Source organism: Rhagoletis zephyria, unplaced genomic scaffold, assembly GCF_001687245.7.
Source record: "Rhagoletis zephyria isolate East Lansing unplaced genomic scaffold, Rhagoletis_zephyria_1.1 Rzeph_scaffold_00564, whole genome shotgun sequence".
In the NCBI taxonomy this organism is placed as follows: Eukaryota; Metazoa; Arthropoda; class Insecta; order Diptera; family Tephritidae; genus Rhagoletis; species Rhagoletis zephyria.
Window position 1 is genome coordinate 180691 of NW_016157648.1, and position 11909 is coordinate 192599.

At 40.3% G+C, this 11909-nt stretch overlaps 3 protein-coding genes across 3 annotated transcripts; all 3 read right to left on the reverse strand.

Annotated features, from left to right (window-relative positions):
* Window positions 1–2017: 2017 nt before the first annotated feature.
* LOC108360394 (uncharacterized) lies at window positions 2018–3403 on the reverse strand. The gene has a single exon (XM_017612654.1). The coding sequence runs from the start codon at window positions 3401–3403 to the stop codon at window positions 2018–2020; it is 1386 nt and encodes a 461-aa protein (XP_017468143.1).
* Window positions 3404–4727: 1324 nt separating this feature from the next.
* LOC108360395 (uncharacterized) lies at window positions 4728–5390 on the reverse strand. The gene has a single exon (XM_017612655.1). The coding sequence runs from the start codon at window positions 5388–5390 to the stop codon at window positions 4728–4730; it is 663 nt and encodes a 220-aa protein (XP_017468144.1).
* A 983-nt stretch (window positions 5391–6373) lies between these two features.
* LOC108360396 (uncharacterized) lies at window positions 6374–7267 on the reverse strand. The gene has a single exon (XM_017612656.1). The coding sequence runs from the start codon at window positions 7265–7267 to the stop codon at window positions 6374–6376; it is 894 nt and encodes a 297-aa protein (XP_017468145.1).
* Between the last annotated feature and the right edge of the window lie 4642 nt (window positions 7268–11909).

Sequence of the window (11909 nt, forward strand, 5' to 3'; positions counted from 1 at the left end):
ACTCACCTCGTGGTGGCGGCGCCCTTATATACCTGCGCTGGCACTTATGGCAACTCTAGAACATTCTGAAGTTTATCGCTCATTCTCTTTCTCTCGCTGTTCGCAGTGTTCATCCAACTTGACGTTTCTCTTTGTGGAACATTCTACGTCATTCTTCGAACATTCTGCCTATTTCTCGTTGTTCGCTTTGTGTTGCCGCAGTATTCGCCACAATAATAACAGATTGGCGTCTCCACATTTGTTGGTGTTTGACCTAGCTTCTCCTCCGACCTGTGGCGTGCGCCTTGATGTTGTCACACAAAGCGGAGGCACCTACAGATTTCCGCCGATTGTATTTTTATGAGAAGCTGTTTTTCATGGCAGAAATACACTCGGAGGTTTGCCATTGCCTGCCCGAGGGACGACCGCTGTTAAGAAAAAACCTTTTTCTATATTTTTTGCGATGTTGCTTTGACCAGGGCTTGAACCCAGGTGCTGATGAGTGAAAGCGCGCACTGCTTACCACTAATAATAATCATAATAATTAATATTTAAGGCATGTTTTTTGGATAACCGTGTAATGATTAAATACCAATATTAGCACCTTTTCAATGATTAATATTTAATTAAAATTGTTAATTAATTCATTAATACTAATTACATGATTATTTTTTTTTTTGATCATTTTCAATTATTTTTTGCGATTAATATAACTATTTGATAAATTTCAATTATCAATCAACTAGTCAAACTAGAGACCAAAATTAATAATATTTAATAACTGCTTGAATTATTTATTTATTTTATTCTTATCCAAATCGCAAATTTTAAGCGTTAATTACTACTTTTATACAATTTTAAAAAGAAAGGACTGAAAGTTTCTAAGTTAATGAATTTAATTTAATTTAATGAAAACTTTTATTTCTGTTTAAGTTCACTCGAAAATGAACTAAAGTATTTATTTCGTTTTTAACTAAAAGTTTTTTTTTGCATATTTAATATTAAAAAGAAAAAAACATAGTATTTGTTGTACGAAAGCTATTACCTTTATGTTTGAAAGTGTGAAATATTTATTTATTTAATTTTCCTCTTAATTAATACTCAAAAGATTTAACACTAATTATTGGCAAATCTAAGGCTACTAAATAAAAATGTGTAATATGTTAAAGTGCACTTAATCAAAAGTTTTTTTCATTTTATTTTTTGGCTCCCAAAGTAGTGGTTTCGGTCCATAATTGGACTAGTATTTTTCTGTATTTTTTGAAGTAGTATGAGACTGGTTTATTTCTGACCCAATTGCCCTCTCGTAGGACATCCCCATGTTAAAAATACCAGTTGATTGCATGTGGTTCATACTAGTTGTGAGGTAGTTTACAACTGGTACATTTGACTACAGGGTATTTAACAAAAGTAAAAAAATTAACAATATTTACTAGTAGACATACATAAATCAATACACAAAACTTTTTCGGTCATATGCTATGATGACTCATGCTTACGGTGTAATACCGAAGTACTGCACATTAAAACTGGTATGTCTCGAAAAAGAAAAATCAAATCGCGACGAACAAAAACGAATTTTTAAGGGGAAGAGTAATGCTAAAAAATAATGGCCTAAGTAAAAATGAGCAAAAAAGTGATGTTTTCATAATATAACGATTTTTTATCAATCGTGTTTTATTTTAGTGCATTTAAATTTGTAGATTCTTGTAAATTCAGTGCTGCCACAGCTTTAAATATTTCAAATTATTTCAGGTTTCAACTATCACGGAGAAATTTTAGTTCAGAAAAAACACTAAAAAGGCACTAGGCACTAAATTATTTTTTTTGGCGTTTTAATTTTCAAAAGGCACTGTTGAATAAAAGACTCGACGTAATTACCAAACACGTTTATTCAATGCAGCGATCCAAAAGGAGAGAAACTTGAATACAAGTGTAGTACAATAGTTAGCAAAAATGAATTAAATGAGAACGATTATGAATTAGTGAAACACTTGCACAGGGTGCATAGCTTGAATTGAAATGAACAATATAAATATTAGACATACTGCCCGGTCGGAGCATCTGCTTCGATATCAACAGGTTGGAAAAGCAAGCATAGTTTCTGCACTGCCCGGGTGCACAATCCGTATGCGGTCATTAGGGTCGCGTTGCGCGCCAGTCCATCACTGCCTAGGTGAACTTCTGTGATGCGACCAAGTCGCCAGTGTGTTGGAGGTAGGTTCTCGTGTCTAACCAATACGATGTCACCAACCTGGATGTTCTCGACACGTCGCCGCCATTTACTCCGCGATTGTAGAGTTGACAGATACTCTTCGCTCCACCGGTGCCAGAATTGTTGATGGAGGCGGCGTAACCACTGCCAATGCTTTAGACGATTAACTGGAATTTCCGCTACCTCAGGTTCAGGGACTGCGATGAATGGAGCGCCAATGAGAAAGTCTTCAGGCGTTAATGCGTATTTGTCCTCAGGGTCATCACTCAGCGGAATAAGCGGGCGTGAATTCAGACATGCTTCAATGCGGGCCGCCAGTGTATGCAGCTGGGAATACCACATTCCCTGGTTACGTACGACACGTACCAAATGTCGCTTCGCTGACTTCACCGCCGCCTCCCACAGTCCACCTTGATGGGGAGCGCTAGGCGTAATAAAGTGCCAATGAGTCCCAAGATTAGCAAGGTATTGTTGATTCTGGCTGCTGTGCCAGGTGGCTAAATCTTCCTGCATTAGCCGATTAGCACCGACGAACGTCGTGGCATTATCGCTGTATAGGTCTCGGCACTGGCCGCGTCTGCTAACAAAACGCGTGAAAGCATCAATAAAGGCCATGGATGACAAGTCATCCACCAACTCGATATGCACAGCTTTGGTTGCCATGCAGACGAAAATTGCCAGATAGGTCTTCACGGTAGTCCGACTTCGTTTGGTGCCAATGCGTATCGTGAAAGGCCCACAGTAGTCCACGCCTGACGCCAGGAATGGTCGTGCTACGTTGACTCGTTGTCGTGGTAATGAGGCCATCTGTTGCGTAATAGTAGCTCCACGGTGTCTTCTGCAAATCACGCACTTATGGATGACGCTGCGTACCGCTTGCATGCCATTGATAATCCAAAATCGGTACCGCAGAGTCTGTAGCATTAATTGTGTACCACCGTGAAGTGTGTCGATGTGAACTTGGTGTATGAGCAGCCTAACTAAATCGCTGACCTTCGGAAGTATAGTTGGGTGGCGATGTTCTTCTAGCAACGCGGAGTTAGTAATGCGTCCACCTACCCTTATGATGCCATGGTCATCCAAGTATGGGTTAAATGGGAGCAGTGGGCTTGAATTTGGTAAAGTAGTTCCTTCTCGCAAATAATGTAAGTCTCGAGGAAACGCGGACGCTTGATCAATACGAATGAGCAATTCAAGCGCGCCATCCATCTCTGCCGTTGTCACAATACTCTGCCGGAGAAGGCGTTGCCTTGGTAACCAGCGGAGGATTATAGCTGTAGTTCGGAGGAGTCGTTTTATGGAACTATACCGTTGTGTTAATGGAATCTGGCGCCCATCGATGAGTCGTGTGGTAAGCTGATATTGAATGGAGGACACGAACGTAAGAACTCTGACCCTTTCCTCACTGTTCGCAGCAACGCGTTCGTCAGCCTGTAACTCGGGCGCCGAATCAAAGGGTGTTTGCTTCTGCCGCAGCCAATCTGGACCTGTCCACCATAAATTGTGGCTCAACAGCTCTGTTGGAGTTACACCACGGCTGGCGCAATTCGCTGGATTCTGGGCAGAACGTACAAAATGCCAGCAATCAGTAGAAGTCAGTTGTTATATTTGGCGGACCCTGTTGGCGACATAGGGTTTCAACAAAATTGGCTGTTTGCGTAGCCAAGACAGGACTACACTGGAGTTCGACAACAAATACACAGAAGCCTCCTCCAAACTTTTTGCCCTGCGAACCGTGCCAATCGTTTTAGCCAACAGAAGTGCTCCACTCAGTTCCAGTCTAGGGATCGTGGTGCCTTTAAGCGGCGCAACCATCGTACGAGCAGTGAGCAGCGATACCAGCACACTTCCATCAGTGTCAATCGTATGTGCGTAAACCACCGCAGCGTATGCCTTCTGACTGGCGTCACAAAATCCATAAAGAGTAGTCCGATTAGTTGTACTCATACCCAGCCATCGAGGTACTCGAACTTTATTGAGGGTAACCAAATCACCGCGGAATTTCGTCCAAATTCGGCACAGATCTTGAGGTAGTGGAGTATCCCAACATACACCCGAGGCCCAAAGACTCTGTATAAATACCATGCCTCATATAACGACCGGCGCCAAAAATCCAGTGGGATCATACAGCTGGGCTACTTCACTAAGAACTCGCCGCTTCGTCAGGAGTCCATCATAGTGGTTAAGAGATACCTTGAACAACAGCTCGTCCCTTGCGGGGTCCCAGAGCAGGCCTAGCACTGTAGCTATGGGGGCGTCAATGTTGTGTTCAGCTACTGAGGAGGATTCACCTATTTGTTCGAGTACGGCAGCTCTATTCGAGTTCCACTTTCGAAGCGTGAAACAGCCTGCCGATAAAATCGTCGACACGTTATTCGCCAACGTAACCGCCTCGCTAACCGCAGTACAGCTTGTGAGGAAGTCATCGACGTAAAATGAGGAAAGAATGGCACTGCGCGCCGAATCGGCCAGATTAGGATCGCTCACCAAGCTATAGTTGTCGACTGCGCACTGACGCAATGATCGCACCACATTATGAGGACTGCACGCCATGCCATATGTTACANAAGCTATAGTTGTCGACTGCGCACTGACGCAATGATCGCACCGCATTATATGGGCTGCACGCCATGCCATATGTTACCGTTTTCAGCTGATATATGGTAACTTCCTCGATGGGTGAGTCGCGCCATAAGATCCGTTGAAGATCTCTATCTTCCGGTGCCACTAACACCTGGCGAAACATCTTTTCTACGTCAGCCGTGATAGCAATTGCGTAACGTCGAAATCGGAAAATAATATCCATCAGCGAGTCTTGAATAGTTGGACCCACCAGCTGTACATAGTTAAGCGAAACACCGGTTGACGTTGGCGCTGAGGCATTAAAAACGACGCGGAACTTCTCCATCACGGCGTGATGCGGGATGTAATATGTACGAGGAGAATCATTGGCGATATCTAAGGCTCCCATATGCCCTAAGTCGATGTATTCCCTCATAAACTCCACATATTGGGTACGCATTTGTATATCGGAGGCAAGGCGGCGCTCCAAGCGATAAAATTGTTGTAAAGCACTGTAGTAAGAGTCGCCTAGTGGTGGAGCATTAGATCGTATTGGTAAGCGCACCATGTAACGCCCTTCTGGTGTTCGTGAGTGAGTCATTGAAAATAGGTGCTCACATTCGTCATCAGCCATACGGTCGACATCAGGCCCCCCGTCGAGCTCCCAAAATCAGCTGACAATCTCGTCCAACTGAGACTCTTTCAAAATATGGGCACCATACGAGCGTAAGCATGGACCGCTGGTCGAATTCGCGGAGGCTGGCCCGAAAATGACCCAACCCAGACGCGTAAGTTGAGCATGTGGCTCATTGTGACCACCTCTGATAGTGTCTCCTTCCAAAATGAGACCCCAAACGTCAGCTCCTAATAGAAGGTCAATTCTTCCCGGAGTACCAAACTGTGGGTCTGCCATTTGCAGACCAACCAAGTGTCCATACTGATTCACATCAATCTGCGCTGTTGGCAGCACTGAAGTAATTGATGTGATGACCAACGTTTGAATTGCCAAAGAAAATTCTGAGTGGGTTGATTTGAGCGTTATTGCCACAGCGCCCTTTGTACGTGTACAGGATAATGCAACAATGCCCTCGACCGCGATCTCATAACTGCTTCTGCGAAGACTCAGAGCATTAGCAAAACGCTCAGTAATAAAACTTACTTGTGATCCAGGGTCGCACAAAATCCTAGCCAGTCGTTCCTCCGAATTGTCACCAGAAACATATGCGCATGCTGTTGCGAGTAGTATTGTCTGGTCACCCTGAGCATGGCATCCAATCACAGAGTCAGATAGTCATAACGAAGGTTGAGCCGGTGCTACTAGTACACCCGGCTGCGATGAGGCGGTGGTAGTAGCCGCTACCATCCTTGTTGAAGGCGCGGCAGGCTTTAGTTCGCGACAGAATATGGTGTTGTATTTGCGGCCGTATTGGCGACATCCTCCAGAGGAGCACTGCTTAGATGCATGCCCCAACCTCAAACAATTAAAGCATAGGCCCGACTTCCTTAGGGCCTCAAAACTCTTCTCCGGTGGTAAATCCAGTAGAGTTGGGCAGCGCATGACCCTATGTGCCCCTCGACAATACTGACACTTCCCTCCCTCTGTTGAAAGGTTGAATTTCACAGTGCGCGCGGTTGGTGACCGCTGTGGCTGACGACCGGACACCTTGTCTGTACCATCGCCGATCCGAACAAGCTCGGTCGACAGACTCTGTGCTCTTTTCTAGACAATTCCGTTGGGGAACAGTGCATGCCCCACTCGCGCTTTGTTAACGGAGGTAGCTTTGATACCACAATAGGTACCGTAAGTGCATCCCACTGTTGAACTGGCAACTTCATAATGGCTAACGCGCGCAAAGAACCGCTAACCACATCCACTATATTCAGCAAAGACTTCGCCGATTCATCTGCTGCCAATGAAAGGTGAAGGAAACGCGCCACATGAATTTCTGCCAACTGCTTGGGGTTGTCATACCGCCTCTTCAAAGCTGCCCACAGTTCCTCGTAACCGCCAGAGTAGAGACCACCAACTAACGGCACCGCTGAGGATGGAACAGCTTGCCGCAATTTACCGAGCTTGTATGCGATGGGTAAATCTCGGTTGTGCACTAAAGTCTCGAACGCATCCTTAAATGCCAACCAATTATGTAATGCGCCGTCAAAGGTCGGAATATTTAATCGCTCCAGCTTTAATTCCATCATTGAATCGACATCGGGTTTGCTGGGAACCTCGGACGAATCACCAGCAGTCACACCCCAACGCATAAGACTGCCACATAATTCGTTGTACATGTCCTCCGTCGAATCCCACCATGCGGCATGCACATCCCACTCCTTGGCGGCGCTAAGGAGCGCTTCGTGGTTTGCAAACATGCGCTCGTAATGGGAGTTCGCGGACTTCAGCAGCTGCTCAGCCTTAGATGCATCTAATTCGCCGGTGCGCGCTTTCCGCACTTGCTCCAGTGCACGGGCAATAGCCGATGCATGAAACTTACGCAGATTTATTTCTGCCATTTACATATATATTTACGTACCAGTGTAGAATACAATGTGTGGTTATGGCAGTACACGTATCTTGCGCGATCCGAATTAAATCCAATGATATCGCAGCAATCGTTTGAGATTACGTAAAAATTATAAATTCGCGAAATTAAGCAACTTAAACTATTAATTTTCGCACGGTTCTTAGTCCTCACAGGAGGCACCAAAAATTATGTTGAATAAAAACTCGACGTAATTACCAAACACGTTTATTCAATGCAGCGATCCAAAAGGAGAGAAACTTCAATACAAGTGTAGTACAATAGTTAGCAAAAATGAATTAAATGAGAACGATTATGAATTAGTGAAACACTTGCACAGGGTGCATAGCTTGAATTGAAATGAACAATATAAATATTAGACAAGCACTAAATCTAGTGCTGAAAGCACCAAGTTGGCAACTATGCCCAAGACTTTCCTTGAAGACGTAGCTTTCCTTAATTCTAGTTTGAGTGAGACAGAGAGAGTCATTTTACGAAGAGTGAGCGAGACAGAGAGTGATGCCACTTTTACTAATGTGTAAGACGGATGGATACCACTCGACTAGCGCGAGCGAGAAATTAGTCGCTATGATCCATCTTCACTGACGCACTTGCAATATACAGCAGTATGTTACGCTACTTCGTTTACTGCGCATCACAATATAACCAGTAAACAACCTTGGGTGAATTTGGCGACTGTCTCCCTCGGGGATGAATATGCCAGGGATGAAATTTTTGGTACACACGCCTTCTAAGCACGCAGGGTTGCTTTTGAGAAACAAAAAAAAGTTAGCTCAAAATATTTTCAAAAAGCATAGTGGAAAACGAAATTTTTTGAATAATTCTACACAAAAATGTAAACGTAAATGACTTACTATGTAAACTATTGGAATAAAACTTGTTTTATTACCTTTTTGTGCAAAATGAAAACGATTATCTGAACGCTCAAAGCACTGCCACTAAACTGAGCCACTACAGAAAAAATACTGCTCTGGTCTTCTGTTTACGCGGAAAAAATGCAGGTAGTAATTTTCATTGAATTTTGTGAAGAATCTGCACATTTTATGCTTTTGTTTTATAATTCGAATTTTATGTGTTAGTAAGAACAAGGGATATAGCTGAGGAAGGCTTAAACATCTTGGCGATGGGCTGTTTACCTTCTGGATACTTGCAATCTCATTTGTGAAAAGTATACGAAATATTTCTTTTTGAGTGAATTTAAAACTAAAGGATTAAACTACTTTAGATTTCGGGCAGCTGTTTCTTTCAAGTTCATGCGTAAGAAGGTCGCTGAGGATCAATGGGACGCCTTTTGAATAAATTGAACCGAAATTTCTGCAACACGAATTAACATTAACCAATGCCATAAGTGTACGGTGATGACCATGATTTTGTTGTGGAAATAATATGCACATATATTATAATACAATTGAAATTATACCTCACTTGATTCTTGTTAATAGGCAGACCTGTTAATTTCTCATTTTGGGTATGTGCCAATTGATAGAAAGTACTCGGGATGGTCAATTTTTGACAACCATGAGGTGAATGAAAATTTCCGAGCCGAGCAAGAATCACACCTACCTGACGGTTTTGAAGTGTTTTTTGTTTAATAAACGCATGGCTTTCAGTTCTAGAAGAATTAAAGTCAGTAAAAACATATTTTTTTATATAATTGCTGCATTTTAACTGCTTAATTTCTTTTGCACCAGAGGAACTGTCCAAAATTTCCAGCAGTAAAAAGTTACGAATCGGCACAGCGGAAACGTAAAATTTTCTTACCATAGTAAAAAGTTTTGTTTTCACCATTACACTTTCCTACTCATTGGCACAGACCCAGAGTAATACAATTTTATAATGAAAAAAATAAAGTGATGTAGAACACTTCCTGAAAATTTTAAAGCTTATTTTACTAATTTCTTTAATTATTAGAGCATTATATTCTCATTTTACTAATTTATTATTGCTTAGTACCAAATGTAAACATTTACTTACCAAACCTTTATTTGGTTCGGTGAAAGAAACAAGTCCGAAGGATACTTAAGTATTTATATATTTATTATGTTTATTTTATATTGCTGTACATATTTTTTTTTTGGATTTTAGCATTCATATTTTGGATTCATCTTATTCATTTGTGTAATTCCTGCGCCATTTATAATTTTCTTTTAATAAGATCAAGATTTTTGAAATGCTTAAATTTATTTATCTAATAATAATGCAGCCCACAACCCTAAAATCTAAGAAAAATTCGGAGGAAGGCCAGCACACAACGACGAGCAACGAGTAAGGTGGTCGGATGGGTTTTTGGATGCGGAATTTATTTAATTTATTAAAAGGGATTTCGAGGTGAATGAATTGTAAAAATTTGCTAAATCAACGTTAGGCAGCCACGACTGCATATCGATGTGATTTAGTGTCAATTTGGATGGAAGTTAAAATTGAAAAATTGAAATTTTACTTTGAAACCATGATTCAATAATACAAGGTTGTGTAATTTGTGACAGCTAAAATTTGACACTCCTTTATGTAGACTTGTATTTTGGAAGTAGGAGAAAGGGGAAGAATGTGATCGCGTTTTGCGAAAACGGTAGTAGAATGGTACTACAAAAAGTACGCAAAGTATACAATTAGAAGTAAAATGTGTATTATTAATTCTATGCGAATTTGCAATATATTTGGTGTTTTAATGGAAATACTAAACATTACATAAAAATATGCATTTTTGATTTAAGTTATTCGTCATTTCCTGGAACAAATCTAGAATACCGACCGCTCACCTATGCTAAAACGAAAAATGCAGATCAATAGAACTTTTTATGGTCATTTCAACCATGCCAAAATTATTTGGCGCAACTAAAAAATGAAAACGTTCTAGAAGGTTAAAGTTCAGTTTTTAGATATTTTAAATATTAATATCTTATGAACTATATAACCGATTAAAAAACTAATTGCGTCACTATAGAGATAATTAATTTGTTCTTCAGCTGATGTACATAATTTATAGATTTTTGTATTTTTAAACCAAACCCACTAAAAACGAACAAATGTTATTTTTTCATGAAATAACCTTTTTTTGAAAAAACACTGCATAATTAATGGTAAAGAAATTTATATTATTTAGAAAGTACAAGTTATTATCTTTAATTCGATATTACATATTATACCATGACCTTTTTTTGGGTTTCAACAATTTAGTGATAATAAAATATACAAATAAACTTCTTATATCTTCTTTATTTTTTACTTGCCCCAAATAATAATTTGGTATCGTTGAAATCAGCGTAAAAAGTTCTATCAATCGGCATTTTTGGTTATTTTAAACGGTCGCTATTCTACACTTGTTCTAGAAAATTACGCAAACGAAGGTGATGCCAACGAATATTTAGTATGAAGAATTTTTGGTTTTACTACTAATATCACTAGAAACTATAGAGTAAGCAACATTCTGCACAAGTAAAGGAGCCGATTTTATGTGTGGGAGCGAGAAGACTGTTTTATTACAAAAGCTTTCTATTAGTGAATCATGCTTTGAAACCTAATCGAGTTGGTGTTAAAGGAAGAAAATTCTAACAAAAAGGCCAAAAGCAACTAGTAAGTCGCGCGACTCACCAAGTGAGGGCGATGGAAGAGTGCAGCAAATGCAAAACAACTATTCGTGATAAATCAGCTAGATGTGTGGGTTTATGCGGTCGCAGTGATGAAATTGATGTTACAATTGTACTGTTTTGGTACATTTTGGAAGCCAAAAATACTTTGGTACTACATTGACATTTTTGATACATTTTTGTCAAAATACGGTACTGCACCACAATTATGTCGAAATACCACACTCTGTTTACTTGGACATTTGAATTTTCGTGCATAAAAATATGATAATCTTTTTCTACCTTATTTAAGTAAATACGTGGTGTTTATTAAAAACGAAACTCTTGCTTAGAAAAAAAAAAAATAGTTGCTGTCATAATAGGTCTACTCATAAACTTTTACAGTGTACTAGCAGCGAGAGGATAAAAGAATCATAGCGAGTAAAACTGCGGGGGAGATAAAATTATCCGAAAAAGTTATTGAACGCAAGACCAGTAAAAACGTGCAACTTACGCCATTCGGACTTTCTGATAGTTAAATTTGGTAGGAGTGTTTTTGTATTCTCCACAAAAAATTATCCAGCAGCAAAACTTCTGAGCATTTTGCAAAATTTGCAAAAACTTGCAATCTTCGAAACAGCTGATCACTTTCACAGTGGCAATAAGCTGGTCAATTTGGTAATTTATTATCCGCTTGGTGCATTGTCCCTGATTTGGCATTTTTACTATAGAATACTTTTCGCCAGAACCTTTCAGCATTGCTACCTCTATTGGTATATTTCCGTTAAATGCAACGTGTTTTTTTTTAATTTTTGTATTACTAGCATTTAATAAACATAATTGTATGCTTTTGTTCATTAACTTGATATGTACCCTGCAGGGAGTGACGTTAGCTTATACCTAACTTTAGTCTGTTTACGCGAACACTAGTGCTAACTATTAACTGTGTATTTTGTTCGAAAAAAGCTAACTACTTTTGTGGGGCGATGGCCGCAAAAAAGTCAGACCTGGATACCTCTGCATTACATGTCAACTAACTTGTAACTA

Bases quoted from the DNA above. Each gene is read 5' to 3' on its own strand.
- LOC108360394 (XM_017612654.1), bottom strand. From the start codon at position 3,403: ATGGATGGCGCGCTTGAATTGCTCATTCGTATTGATCAAGCGTCCGCG.
- LOC108360396 (XM_017612656.1), bottom strand. From the start codon at position 7,267: ATGGCAGAAATAAATCTGCGTAAGTTTCATGCATCGGCTATTGCCCGT.